At 36.0% G+C, this 16,211-nt stretch overlaps 1 protein-coding gene across 3 annotated transcripts in view; it reads right to left on the reverse strand.

The window, feature by feature from the left end:
* Positions 1–9,656: 9,656 nt before the first annotated feature.
* mctp1a (multiple C2 domains, transmembrane 1a) overlaps positions 9,657–16,211 on the reverse strand; it is a 336,941-nt gene continuing 330,386 nt past the window's right edge. For all 3 annotated transcript variants that reach the window (XM_056458476.1, XM_056458475.1, XM_056458477.1), the window contains one exon: positions 9,657–10,836. In XM_056458476.1, the coding sequence (XP_056314451.1) occupies positions 10,765–10,836 (72 nt within the window). In that variant the 3' untranslated portion in view covers positions 9,657–10,764. The remainder of the gene's footprint in view (positions 10,837–16,211) is intronic.

The raw sequence follows: 16,211 nt of genomic DNA on the forward strand, positions 1-16,211 counted from the left end.
ATAAATCGTTCTCTTAGGTATTCTGAAATGTTTTCATACTTAGAATTCAAATAAAAAATTGGTAAAATTAAAGTAAATAAAGCTCTCCAAGTCTAACTAATGTAGCAATAGTTTTGTGTCAATCTTTAGACATTCTATCAAGAAATTTAATAGAATGATGCATGTGGACACAATTTTGGTTGGTTGGTTGGTTGGTTGGTTGGTTGGTTGGTTGGTTGGTTGGTTGGATGGATGGGTGGGTAGGTTTTTGGTTGGTTGTTTTTTTTGGTTGGTTGGTTGGGTGATTGGTTGGTTGGTTGTTTTTTAGGTTGGTTCGTTGTTTGGGTGATTGGTTGGTTGGATAGGTGTGTGGGGGGATGGTTGGGGTTTTTAGTAGGTTGGTTGGTTGGTTGGTTGGGTGATTGGTTGGTTAGATGGGTGGGTGGGTGTTTGGGTTTTTTGGTTGGTTGGTTGGTTGATTGGTTGGGTGATTGGTTGGTTGGATGGTGGGTTTTTTGGTTGGTTGGTTGGTTGGTTGGTTGGTTGGTTGGTTGATTGGTTGGTTGGTTGTTTTTTTTTTTTTTTGGTTGGTTGGTTGGTTGGGTGATTGGTTGGTTGGTTGTTTTTTTTTGGGTAGGTTGGTTGGTTGTTGTTTTTTTGGTCGGTTGGCTTGTTGGGTTTTTTGGTTGTTTGGGTAATTGGTTGGTTTGTTGGTTGGTTGGTTGGTTAGTTTGTTGGTTGGTTGGGAGATTGATTGATTGATTGATTGATTGATTGATTGATTGATTGATTGATTGATTGATTGATTGATTGATTGATTGATTGATTGATTGATTGACTGGTTGATTGACTGGTTGGTTGGTTGGTTGGTTGGTTGGTTGGTTGGTTGGTTGGGTGATTGGTTAATTGATTGATCGATCAATCGATCCATTGATTGATTGTTTTTTTTTCAACCTTTCTAACATTCACATGAGAAAGTTCAAAAAAGAGATAAAGGGATACATAAAACAGTATTGGCATAAGTTTTACCACATTTACAGGTCATCCAGCATATTTAAATGTGACATGATAATTCTTTATGGATGTGGCTTTGCATTAATTTGTAAAAACTGGCTCCCATTGGCGTGATGCAGTAGGCATCTCAAGGCCCTGTTGCATTCCACAACTTGGTCAGTTCATCCAGAGATTCTACATCCACAGTTCCTCTGTCAAATCACACACTCTTAACCACCCAGAAACCCATCATCTGGCTCCTAACAAGTACTGTGTAATAAATGTGTTGCTTCCTTAAATGTTTAAGTTCAGTCAAATTCGTTTTAATGAAAGTTATTTCAATTTATGCTAGGTTCACCCCAAATATACATACTTAATTCCATGTTTGGTGTCAACCCAGCATAAATTGAAATAACTTTAATAAAAATTAATTTGATTGAACTTAAAAACACCACACCAAACATACATATTTAATTTTTATATTTGGTGTAAAGAATTACATCAGTTATAAATTACATCAACTGACACAGTATAACTTACTAAGTTACTAATTTGTATAGCTTAAAAAATTAGTTGAAATCTGATCAACTTTTTAAAAATAAGTAACAGTAACATAAAAACTTATGTTTTTGTGACTTTTGGATCATATATTTTTTTAGTGTATAAGAAAAGAAATGACATTGTTTCATTAAATACTGTATATACACAAAACCACTATAAAATTAAAAGTTTTGTTGTTCTGTGGTGTGACCCCCCCCCCCCCATTTCTTAAAAATGTCCAACAAGTCTTAAAAATAATATATTAATATATTATTCATATTATTCATAACATCATAAAATAAAAATAGCACTATATGAAGATAAGTGTCCATCAATGAAGATAAATTGCTGTCATGTTATTTGTATGTTATTAAGAGTTATTAAGACACGTATATAAGGTACAGTTCAGTTAAAATGTGAAAGAAAAACTAGTGAAAGTACAAAAAATATATTTGTCAACTTCATATATATATATATATATATATATATATATATATATATATATATATATAATTTTTTTATTTATTTATTTTCTTACTCTCAGAGAGGCAGTAACAATTGACATGCATTTTAATGTTTAACTGAAGAAAACAAGCCACCAAATGAACAAACTGCAGTTGAATCTCTAAGTCTGTAAGACATCTCGCAGTCCTCTGATCCCAGATGATAAAGGAAACTCATATGTGTGCCATGTGGTGTTAATAATCAATCCCTTCCAAATGACTGATTCCAGCACTAAAGCAAGAAATCTACCCGAGACCTCCATGAAGAATGAGGCGCTTCCTGATCGTGCCCTTTTCAACTACAATCCGAGCCTGAGGTGACGAGGGATCATGATAGCCAGGTTTAAGATTAGAACACAAGGAGCTTCTGATGGTCTGAGTCTGACAGGCCAAGAGCGATGGAGGATGCCGAAGTTAATAAATAACAAGCTCAAGTGTTCTTGCTTTCAGTTTGGCCATGATTATTAGCGTCTGGCAGCGCAGCCGTTTGTACTGGATCACGCCGTGTGATGCTACGGTGTCATATTGAAAAACAGCAGGGATCAGACAGCGAAGAAACAGCCAGACTAACAAATGATAGGGGGCCACAGAGGCTGAGAGCACAGGGGAGCCCCTTTGACCCCTGTGGAGGAACACACAGTCTAAGAGTGTGTGTGAAGAGCGTCTACATTGTGAGCTGTTCGCTAAGGAAACTTGGCTCACGGTGAAAGCCTTGAAATATAACAGCACTCTGGTGAAGACGGAAGAAATGAATGAACTCTTGTGTGAGAAAGATGAAACGGCTTGTACACACCTGTGTGTTTGTCTGCAAAAGACCCACCACTAAGAACTATAGGGGAGAGACCTTGTGCGTTCAGTATGCAAACACTTCTCTTTTTAAAGTACTCGTATATTCATTTGTATGCAAGTTAAGATGGCAAACTTAAACTTAAATATACTGACCCTCATGTCGTTTTAATCCTGTGAGACTTCATCTTCATGACACAAATTAAGATATTTTAGATCAGGGGTGTGCAAACTCAGTCCTAGAGGGTCGGTCTCCTGGAGATTGTAGCTCCAACATGCCTCAACACACCTGCAAGAATGTTTCTAGAAGGCCTAGTAAGAGCTTGATTAGCTAGCCCAGGTATGTCTGATTGGGGTTGGTACTGAACTTTGTAGGACAACGGCCCTCCAGGACCGAGTTTGAACACCACTGTTTTAGATCATATGTCTCTAACTTGATTCCTGGAGGGCTGCAGCTCCGAACAGTTTTGCTCCAACCCAAATCAAACACAGCTGATTCAACTAATCAAGGTGTTCAAGACTACTAGAGACTATTAAGCAGGTGTGAGTTGGAGGTGGTTGGAGCTAAAGTATGCAGAGCCTGCAGGAATTGAGTTTGAGACCACTGTATAAAATCTGAGAGCACCCTCATCCTTCATATACAGCAACGGTCCTGAGCAGTGGTGTGAAGCAGTGATCCTCAACCACTGGGCTACGCAACGGTACCGGTCCGTGGATCAATTGGTACCAGGCCGCACAAGAACTCATTAATTATCTTCGTTTTATTTATTATCTGAATCTGAAAGATCTTTTATTTTGAAAAGTCTTTTATTTAGAAAAATGACTGTATTCTCTCAGTTACGTCTCGGTCACTTGAGTGCCCAAATTTAACCCACAAGCAACAAAATGAGAAAGCAACAGAATTCTTTGGACAGTTACTCTGCTAAGGGGAAAAGACCCATTGAAAGACCCACAAACTGCTAAGGAATGGATCAGCAACTCATTTGTCAAAAAATCAGGTGAATCCACCATGTCTGTGCAAGAAGATCGACTGATGGAGATCCCAAATGATGGTGGTCTTTTAGGGAGCTGTTTGCATATTGCATCTTTTATAAAGTTCGCACAAGTTTGTTGTTTCCAATGGAGGTGCGCGGCTTGCTTCCAGACCAGACGCACCCAGTTCAATGAATCCTGCCTGTCACATGGCAAGAATTGACTGATTAGCTTCAACTTGTATGGAACATACACATTTCGGTAGACTAATTATCTCAGACAAACACAGAACACCTAAACACTGCAGTGCTAAAACTTGTATCAGAGTGACAGCAATGTTTTGTCAGCTTGTCTCTAAAAAATGTCAAGCGTTGACGAGTCAGCGGTGATAAAAAGGTTGAGGACCACTAAGGTAAGTGACAAATTACAAATATTCAAATTACCGTAATTGAGTAGTTTTTCTCAGGAATTTACCAAAAAAGTCATTTAAAAAAAAAAAAAATCTGTGTATTGTCGACCAATGCTGTCTCTGGTGTGTCTCTCCTCCTCTTCCTCCAGACTCTGAAACCCTGATTTCCAATGGAAATGCAAAATTTAGTTTCATCAGAGAACATAACTTTGGAGCACTCAGCAGCAGCCCAGTCTTTAGCCAAGGTGAAACACTTCTGGTGCTGTCTGGTGTTCAAGAGTGGCTTGACAAGGTATGCAACAGCTGAAACCCATGTCTTAAATACATCTATGTGTAGTGGTTCTTGAAGCACTAACTCCAGCTGCAGTCCACTCTTTGTGAATCTCCCCCACATTTTTGAAAAGGCTTTGTTTCACAATTCTCTCCATTGTGAAGTTATCGTTTATTGCTTGTACACTTTTTTCTACCACATCTGTTCCTTTCCTTCACCTCTCTATTAATGTGCGTGGACACAGCTCTGTGAACAGCCAGCCTTGTTTGCAATGACCTTTGTGTCTTGCCCTCCTTGTAGAAGGTGTCAGTGGTGGTCTTTTGGACAAGTGTCAAATCAGCAGTCTTCCCCATGATTGTGTTGCCTACAGAACTAGATTGAGAAGCCATTTAAAGCTCTTTAAAGGTGTTTTGAGGTAATTAACTAATTAAAGTGTGGCATTAGGTGTCTTCAATACTGAACCTTTTCACAATATTCAAGTTTTCTAAAATACTGAATTTGGGGCTTTCATAGGCTGCCATCAAAATCATCCAAATGAAAATAAACAATCACTTGACATATATCAGTCTGTGTGGAATGAATGTATACATTGCACAAGTTTCACTTCCTGAATGGAATTAGTGAGATCAATCAACCTTTTCTTAAAGATATTCTAATTATTTGACCATATAATTGGTTTTACTTTTAAACTACAGAAATAATAACAAAACTTAAACTAAAATTCAACAATTTCAGTATAATATTTCAAATATTCAATATACAATATACTGAATATATAAATAATACTACTAATATTATTAAATATAAATAATACTACCAATATTATTAAATGTAAATAATACTACGATGTTTACAACCTTGTTTACATGCTTTGAGAATTCATTTTATTGATGAAAGCAAGCAATAATATAAAAAAATTAAACAAAACATCTTAAAAAGCAATAGACATAAATGATTTAAATGATTCATCGTCCATTACTTAGTTAAAACTGTCACAATTCTGCCGACTGTGTTTCAGCCAGTCACAGTGAGCAGTATGACTTCACAGGCAACAGGTTTTTTTTAAAATGACACACAGACATATCACACACATTACAATTTCATCAACATCTGAACACATATATGATCTGTTTTTATATTTTTCTTTTTTTTTTTTACAATAAGAATATTTACAAAAAAAGGTAAGGTTTGTCTCAAATAAATAGTTTAAAAATCTAGTATAAATGAAAGTGCCTTTAATCCTTTTCCAATGAATGGATATGTTACATTCTACATAGTTATCTCTCATATAGATATCTATATTATTTACACACACACACACACACACAAATCCACTTTGGTTTCCTTGCAAACACAGCATGTGCACATTTACAAAAAAAACTAAAAACTTTTGGGATGCAAAAACCATTCGATAAACAAACCCACGGAACAACTTAAAATCAACACACAGTACATAGAAACACATTCAGGCTTAGAAAACTATCTTTTCTGCTGTTCAAATCTTTTTTTTGGTAAATATATAATGCTGAATTACCATCCGTGTCCTGCTCAGCGGGGATTGTGTTGTCTTTGTAATGGAATTCCCTCCAGCAAATCAATGCTTTTTCCATATGACAGATGTGATATGGCAAATGAGAAATCTGTAGGGAGTGAAGGGACGGACTTTTCTGATGTATCCTGCGCTGTGATCTTTCATCGCTCCCTACGCCGAGGTCCCTCAAGAGCACCTCATCCGTGACCTCAGAGACATGAAGGAACGGAAATGACAGAAGGAGCTCCCAAAAAGCAACTTGCGTCTTCCTTTTTCCTCCACGCCGGCGTCAGTAAACCTCTACCCTCCGGTGCCCCCATGAGACCCTAAAAGAGCCTGTCACATGCTATCGAGTTCTTGTCAAGCAGCCAATCCACAGCAATGAAAACACACACAGACATTCGCCCTTCAAGACTGGGATTTCTCGAAAGATTTGGCTCCTGTAAAACAGGTGGCTTTGGGAGTTGAAGATCAAAGTTTTGAACGGGTGCAGGAGGTCGAGTGGACGGTAGAGGAACTCATGTTGGAGTCCATAGAGGAAGTTGCTTTCCAAACAAAATGGCGCTTGATGGCCCAAACAAATGTCTTTATTAGCTAAGTGGCACTGTGTGGCATTGTGGGAGTAAAGGATGATGTAAGCACGGCTAAAAACTTATTTTCTTACTTAAGGTTTTGTCTTGTTTGTAGCCCAAATACCCCAAAATTTCTTGAATCGAGAATTTCTAGACAAGTAAAAATATATATATATTGATTTGTTTTCAGAAATAATATCAAAATTAAGTGACTTTTTCTTAAAACAAGCAAAATAATTAGAGATGGACGATATATCGGTGCCTATATAGCAATATCGGCTGATATATGCAGTTTAAATGTTATCGTTATCAGTCCAATAACAAAATTAGGCTGATATCTCGAAGGATGATGTGAGCACGGCTAAAACGTATTTTCTTACTTAAGGTTTTGTCTTGTTTGTAACCCAAAAATCAAAAAATTCTCGAATTGAGAATTTATAGATAAGTAAAAATATTAATATAATCATATGTTTTCATAAATAAGGTCAAAACTTAGAGAAATTTTCTTTAAAATAAGCAAAAATAATTGGACATGGGCAATATATCGGCCGATAAATGCTGTTTTTAATGTTAGCGTTATCAGTCTGATAACAAAATTAGGCTGATATTTTGAAGGATGACTTAAGCACAGCAAAAAATATATTTAAAAATATTTCTAGCCCAAATAATGTCAAAGCTAAGTGACTTTTTCCTTAAAACAAGCAAAATAATTAGAGATGGACGATATAGCGGTGCCCATATCGTTATCGGCCGATAAATGCTGTTTTCAATGTTATCGTTATCAGTCTGATAACAAAATTAGGCTGATATCTCGAAGGATGACGAAAGCACAACAAAAAATGTATTTTATTACTTAAAGCTTTTGTCTTCTTTGTAGCCCAAATATAAAAAAAAATATAATAATAATGAAGAATTTCTAGACAAGTAAAAAATAAATATATTGATTTGTTTTCAGAAATAATGCCAAAATTAAGCGACCTTTCCTTAAAACAAGCAAAATTGATAATAATATTGATTCAAGATTGATAATATATAATGTTATTGTTATCAGTCCGATAACAAAATTAGGCTAGTATGTCAAAGGATGATGTAAGCACGGCAAAAAACGTTTTTTCTTACTTAGTTTTTTGTCTTGTTTGTAGCCCAAATATCAAATCAAATACGGAATCAAAAATTTCTAGAAAAGTTAAATATATCTATATATTTAACCTCCTGAGACCCCGCCCACTGACCTGTGTCCTCTGTAGTGGACATTGCGTTTTCATCAATTGTCTTTGAATTTTTTTGAGATACTCTGTCAAGTCCTTTTGTACTGTTCAGAGGACATCCTGGGCTTTCTAGTGATATGTCATTTGATTGGCTGGCATGCTTGGAACCACTTCTTCCACTGCATCCAAAATGGCTGAAATACGCATTTTATGGGAAGGAGAGAGGCATGTAAAATTTAGCTTTTTAAATGTTTTTTACCATTATTATTACATATATATTTGTTTATTAAAGTGTCAGGAACAATACATTTATCTTTCACAGCTGTTCAAAATATCATTCTTTTTTAAATGTCCACTATAGTGGACACCAGGACCATCCTAATGTAATTAATGACTGCATGTTGTAGGAGGTAGAACTGAAGCAGAGAGGATTCTTTATAACATAGTTGAGGGAGACTCTGATTTGGAGTCTGACAATCAGACAATTAGAGAATTAGAGACAATTAGAGAATCACAAGCAGTTTTAAATCACTTTTATGTTGAGTTTGTTTTGGCTTAACATCACTTTTTTTTGTTTTTGTTTTGATTTTTTGAGTTCGGCTCTCTTTCAGACTAAACTGTTTCAGTAATTTCAATACAAAAGGAAAAAATGGCTTTTGTTTTGTTTGTTACATTAATGTTGGATTAACATCCCTTTACAGCCATATCCTGTACAGTTTTGTTGTCCGAGTGGTGGTCGTTTTGAACTAAAATGGTCCTGTGGTCCACTACAGTGGACATGCTGTAAAATTAAAAATAAAAACAAAATGTTAAAACTCTAAATTGTAGAATTTTTTTCAACCCAAAGGATGTAGGAAATCACAGAACAAAAAGAAAGAAAAATTTAAATATATATATATATATATATATATATATATATATATATAGAGAGAGAGAGAGAGAGAGAGAGAGAGAGAGATAAGAAATAATTTCTAAATTAGGTTTTTCTTTAATATAAGCAAAATAATGAGATGGATGATAAATCAGCAGCCATACTGATATCGGACGAAAAATACTTTTTTTTATTATTAGAATTATTAGGCCAATAACAAAATAAGGCTGATATCTTTAAGCCAATTTTTTTCTGCTGGAATAAACACCACATGCTTGCTGCCCAACACATTTTTATTATTCTTATTTTATTCATATTTTGATTGTGGTTAATGTTCAATGACTTGATTGCTTTATTTATGCATTTTTTTAGGCTAGTCAATAGATTTTATTTATATAAAAGAAAGTTGCCCATAAAAGACAAATCAATTAATAAAGTTCATAGACCAGTTCAAACTTTTTGGTTAAAAAAGGCATCAAATAAAATCATCTGTTCACTGTATGTGTTTTCCTTATGTTTTTGCAAGCATGCAGACAAATGGATATGTTGTAATGCGAGTTACATAATAATATAAATTTTCTAAGTAACAAGTACAGTAATGCATTACTGTAAAAAAAAATTAAGTAATACTATTTGAATTACTGTACCTCTTTAAAAATGTAATGAGAGTTACTTTTTTATTATTAATTAGCTTTTAAAAAATAAATTGATGAATTAAAATTAATGTAGTCAAGTTGAATCACGCGCACAATGCGAGTGCTTTCATTGTGAACGCATCGAAGAAAAGGTAAAGGGGATCATCTCAATGGACAGTGATTTAACGTGACTAATAAGATAAAGTACAAAAGTAGGAAACACAATGCTTTTCATTAAACTGTATATACAGCATTTAAATATAACATTATTCTAAATTAAATTATTTTGATGTTTGACCTTTTTTTAAGGTAAATGAAGGATATACAGTGCGTTGTTATTTGCAAAGCTCCTTTATTTTAAAAGAAGGAAATAAAACACCCTGCAAGTCTTGAAGGAGATAGTAAAGCAAAAATAACTCTAAACGTAGCGTAACACATTACTTACCATAAAAAGTAACTAAGTAACGAAATTAGTTACTTTTTTGGGGAGTAACTCAATATTGTAATGCATTACTTTCAAAAGTAACTTTCCCCAACACTCTGTATATTTATTGGCTAATATATCGGGTATCAACCAAGTTATCGGTATCGGTAAAATACCATTATTGTATCCCTAAAAATAATCTGCCAATGGGGTAAGTAAAATAACAGTGTTTTTGGTTTTAAATAAGATTATTTTACATAGCCGATTATTTAGCATGCTTTAAGAGAAAATCTTAATTTGGACATTTCTGGAAACATGTTTTACCTGTCTAGAAAATTCTTGATTTACAATTTTTTAGATATTTGGACTAGAAACAAGACAAAACTCTAAGTAAGAAATCAGGTGCGTTTTGATGATAACGTTGACTCTGCCATGGCTACTATTGGTTGAAGAAGGTCTACAAGAAAGAATCCCATCATGCATCATTCAGACTATTAAAAGAACATCAAAACGACGCAAAGATACCGCAAACCTTGCCGGCACAATCATTTCTACGAGCACTTTAGTTCCAGCCATAAATCGGAGCGTAAAGGGCTCAGCTGTCGACTCTGATAACTGCCACGGATAGCTTTAGATATGGCAGTTACTGTGCCGAGCAAATTATAGGGTGCAAACTGCAGCTTAACCAGCGTGGTTTTGCTTTCTGTAGAGGCGAGGTGTGTCGGCACAGGTGGGTGTATTATCAGCTGATCCTGCTATTTGTGGTTAGAGCGGCTCCCGTTGCTGCCGTGGAAGGACACCTTGGCTTTTAGTGCTGTCTGGCTAGTGGCAAGGGCTGACAAATAACCCAGACTGTTTGACTCTAAAAGGGGTCAAGAGCTTTTGCCGCTCTCCTCGGCACAAAAATAAACCCAAAAACAGACGGATGGTAATTAACAATGGTCCCGTTTTGACCAAACCTTTTAACTCTTCCCACTGTGGAGAGAGGAGAAGAGAGAGGGAGAAGGACAGAAAGAGTCAGTCCTCTTCTTCTCCTTGGCCCTGGGAGAGTGTCTGTGCGAGGAGGACAACTATCCTGGGTTATTTTTCTTTCTTTTGTTTGGGCTGTGACTGGGGTCCACTTTCAGCTCTCTGTACTGCACCTGTTGAAATACACACACACAAGCAAACATTGGTGTCAGGTTGGTGGGAGTTTGGAGGTTTCAAAAACAATTCAATTTAATTCAAGTGTATTTGTATAGCGCTTTTTACAATAACTATTGTTTCATAGCAGCTTCACAAAAGGTGCACATTACTGCATTACTATCAAATTAAGTTGAAGTTACAATCAAATATAAGTTATTATATATTTAAACATATTTAACCTGCAGTTTTACAGCATATATGTACATGTTTAATGAAGTGCATTTGTGTATTTATGTGTGTGTTGGCCTTGAAGTACTCGATGGTTGGCATAATCTCTTTTGTCTTAACTTGGATGGATAAGGTCTTTACTTTCATTTTATGATAAAAGTACTACTGTGGCTTTTACTCAAACAGAAGTACAAGTTTTTAAAATTGAAAATATGTAAAAATGGTGACGTCATGCTCTTTCATTTAGCATTTTCAGGGTACAGATATGTATGAGTAACATAAAAACAGTTAACAATCCCTATATAGTGTGTTAAGTCCTGTAACGTGAAGGAGATGGAACAACAAACTCCAACTAACTAACAATCTCCATTTACAATCACCCAGAGTTCTGACTGTGAACACAGGAAATCTTCATAATCTCTTGCTGACAGTCTACCACAAATAAACATAACCGTGGTTGTTAATCTTCCGTCTTCTGTCTGCATTTTGGTTGGGTGCGGTTACAGTAATCTACAGCACGTGTCATCAGGGTTCATCCCGCATCACAGGATATTTTTTATCATAAATTGATTCAGCTTCTAAGCAGATTCAACCTCATATTAACCGCATATTACAACAACACCTGCTAATGTAATCTGGGGGACTATCAAGATAATCAAGACTTTACCTCAAGAATGAGAATCGTCTTGTAGTCAGGGATTTACAAAAATACATTGAAATGTATTTTAAAATAAAATACCTCAATTTTATGTGTATCAAAATAAACTACAAAATACAGCAGCCACAAATGTATAAAAATAAAAACACTGTATTTAATATTTTGAAAATACTGCAAAATACTTTTACATGGGAGTGTAACATTTCTTGCTAACCTTCAATTAATAGGCATATTTGATCAATATTAGTGAAGTAAACAATGCATTTCTCTGAGCAACTTCAAGTCAGCTGCTCTGCCATCTCATTCATCTCTACTCCTGTACATGAGGAGGTGTTCATAAACCTTTGTATAGACCAGGTGCAAGAAAGAGAGGTTAAGTGTGCTCGCAAGGTAGACCGAGAGACTATTAATATTACTATTATTAATTACTATCACTAATACTACTGTTTGTTGTTTCAAATAAATGACCACACATGTGTATCCGTATAACATTTCTGTTATATTTTAGACATGTTATTTAAAGGTGCAGTAGGTGATCTGCCAGAATGCTAGCATTAGCATAATAGCTTAGAAATTTTACGACCCTCCCTTGTCGTCCAAAGCCACGCCTCCTTAAGTCATGAACGTGCGAACGCACCCCAATTAGATATAACACTAGATCATGTCATTCACCAGTTAGAAAACTCTATGAGGACATGCACTTTATCAAGTGTAGTTGTTAACAGGGTAGCGGATGCAGGAATTATATTTTCCCAAAACTGTGTGTGAATATAAATCAAACTTCACCTCAGTAAAGCTGGTTAGCCGGAAGAGCACTATTTACTTATGTTTTGTTATGACTCAGCTTAAGTTTTTGCTTTTTTTGTTTCTGAATATATTGTTCAGCTGGTTTATCACCTTGTGATATTTTTATTTTTATTTTTGTGCTGCTGGTCTGACATAAATAAATTGGTGTTTAAAAATGACTTTATTTATTTTATTTTATTTGTCTTGTATTTTAATTGTCAGAATGCAAATTAATTAAAACTGCAACATGCAGCACTGAGGTGACGTGCATTAATGGGAGCATTAAAAATGTTCTTTGTAAAAGTAACTCAGAAATTACTTATAACAGTAATGCATTACTTTTTGGTGTAGGTAATCAATAAAGTAATCGGGTTACTTTTTGAAGGAAGTAACTAGTTGAATGTAACTAGTTACTATTTTTCAGTAACACCACAAAACTGATTCAAGGTACTTCTTGACTCAGAGTTGCCGGATCTTGCTGTTAAAAACCTCAAATAAGAAAAGACCATAATGAGGCCAATTCACATTGCACCAACACACAGGCCAGCCATAGACAGATGGCAACAGACACTTAAACAAGTTTTTTTTTTTTTTTTTGAATCAGTGCATTACTCCTATCTGTGTCTGTTGGTGTGTGTTGTTTCTGAAGACTGAACATGCTGAATCACTGTTTCTCGGCTCATAGAACGTATGAAAACTGACATGTGATCTAGTGATCTAATCTAGTGATTGTCCACATATGACTACAGTGTGAATTGACCTATAAACTTAAACCCTGACAATTTTAGGAAAATAATGCATATATCAAAATACCTTGTCTAAGCACAAATACACTTTATAGGCCTTGCTTATAATAAATGGACATGGCAACACTTCAAGGGTGCTCTGTGAAACACCCTATCAAACACATAACATAGTGCTTCTTAATGTGACAACCATAACATGTCTTTGTTTTATGTAGTTACAAAAATAGCAGATCTATAGCAATAAGATGCTACTGAAACACTGTCAGTCACACAATGTTGGGTTCCATTTTGTACACAGACAGGGTGATCCTTTTTAGAGAACTCCTTTGTTTACTGAAGCTTTAAAGCCCTGATATAACTATATATACAGTACACTTCTCAAATCAAAGAATAAATTGAAATAAAGTAATTTCAAACCAAATCTAACCAAAATGTAGTTCATTTTGAGTTTGTTTTGGCAATTTGGGCTACCATTGGTCTGTGGCGATCAGGTAGTCAGTTTGCGTGTTCTGGAACTCTGCCTTATTCGTTGTGCGATTGATTCATATCTCATATCTACTAGCTCAGACAGAAGAGCATCATGCGAAGAACACCAAAGGTCCTATCACACACTCGGCACAATGTGGCACCATTCATTCATTCATTCATTCATTCATTCATTCATTCATTCATTCATTCATTTTCCTTCGACTTAGTCCCTTTATTCATCAGGGGTCACCATAGCGGAATGAACCACCAACTATTCTCGAATATGATTTATACAGCGGATGCCCTTCCAGAAATAACCCAGTACTGGAAAACACCCATACACACGCACTCATACAATACGGCCTATTCAGTATTCAATTCACCTGTGGGACTGTGAGGAAAACCGGAACACACGGAGGAAACCGGAGAACATGCAAACTCCACACAAAAATGCCAACTGACCCAGCCAGTACTCAAACCAGCGACCTCTTTGCTGCGGGGCAACAGTGCTAACTACTGTGCCACCGTGCCCAATGTGGCACCATGCACTACGCAAATGTTTTGCTAATTTCAACCTGGTAATAGTCTTATTTTCACATTTTGTGTCACGTTGTTTAAGTAGCAAATGCATTTGCACCCATTTTTGAGGTGACTGAAATAGACCAAAGCTGGTCTAAAGTCAATGGCACAAGGTTATTACTTGGTATTCAAAGAGCGCTTTAGTGTTATGCGCATATGCTGGTCCAAAACTAGCATACTGTACTTATTGCTTGATACTGTACACACACATGGCTGCCCACCAGTTGTTTATCATTTTTATGGACAGAATTTCTAGGTGCGGCTTAGGGCCGAAGGGGGTCTGGTTCAGGGCCACAGGGTTTCATCTTTGCTATTTGCAGATAATATTGTTCTGTTGGTTTCATTAAACATGGACCTTCAGTTTGCACTGAAATGATTTGCTGCTGAGTGTGTCACAGCAGGGATAAGAATCAGCACCTCCAAGTCCGAAGCTATGGTGCTACATCAGAAAAAGGTGGCTTGCCATCTCCAGGTTGGAGGAGAATTGGTCCCCCAGATGGAGGAGTTCAAGTATCTCCTAGTACTCTAGTAGAGTTTTTTTATGAGTGAGGGAAGGATGGAACATGATATTGATATTTGGATTCGTGCAGTAGTAACAGTAAACAGGAAGGAACTCGGAGTAGAGTCGCTGCTCCTCCACATTGAGGGAAGCCATGCTGAGGTGGCTCGGGCATCTGATTCGGATGCCTCCTGGATGCCTCCCTCTCAGGCTTGTTTCACTTGGTGGAGGTCCTGGGGAAGACCCAGGATACGCTGGAGGGACCATATCTCTTGGTTTGTCTGGGAATGCCTCAGGATCCTCCCCTGGAGGAGCTGGAGGAAGTGTCTGGGGAGAGGAAACTCTAGGGTTCTCTCCTGAGACTGCTGCCTCGCAACGCGAACAAGGATAAGCGGAAAGAAATGAATGAATGAATTAATTAATTAATGACCCATACATGGATGTACAGAACTACAAAAATATGTTTAATTATGAAATAATTTTTTGTTTGTTTTTGTTTGTTTCATCCAAATAATAGCAAAAGTGGATTCAGACATGCCCTTAGTGCTTTTGCCTCATCCGCTTTAAACTTAAAACACTTAAAATAGTTCCCTAAGTTAGCAACATGACTACACTAGAGGGTCGAGTAGCAGAGCTGGTACAGGTTATGTCCAAACCTGTATGATAAGCTTTTGGTTTGAAGGGCAGCTGTCTATCTGTATGGGCAAAGAAGCAGCAGACCAGGGTTTGGAATTGAGCAGGAATGTAAGGAATACCAGCTCATGATTCCCAGGGTTGTCACTAGACTAGCATTCACTTTCAGACAAACAAGACAGCAATAGTCAGGTGCTTCTGTGTGAAGCCATCACATCACTGATTTTCTCTCAGATCTGGCCCTCAAACTGTCTGACGTCATGCTTAGACTCTAAGAAATGTGGTCGGTGTACTGCCAATTCAGCAGCAACATCAGTCACCACCTACACTGCGGAGTGTGTCCATCTCACTGCCATCCATCTTCTAGGTGTGAGATTGCACATTCAAACACTGCAGCGGTAGCTGAGCTCACATCAGATGTGATTGACAAAAGGCTAGAATGATGCTTTTTGAAGTAAAGGATGAAACATTTTTTATATATATATACCACTGAAAATGTTTTTTCAGTTGGTCTGCCTTGTTTGTATGCATTTTTTCATCAAGACACAAAGATGAAAATGTAAGCACGAAGAAGATTAAAAGCATCAAATTATCAAAATATTATATATATATATATATATATATATATATATATATATATATATATATATATATATATATATATATATATATATATAATTCATATTATATAAAAAAAATATATAATTTTTTTACTTCTTGATTATTTATATATATATATATATATATATATATATATATATATATATATATATATATATATATATATAAATACAT

The sequence above is a fragment of the Danio aesculapii genome, chromosome 5, assembly GCF_903798145.1.
Source record: "Danio aesculapii chromosome 5, fDanAes4.1, whole genome shotgun sequence".
NCBI lineage: Eukaryota > Metazoa > Chordata > Actinopteri > Cypriniformes > Danionidae > Danio > Danio aesculapii.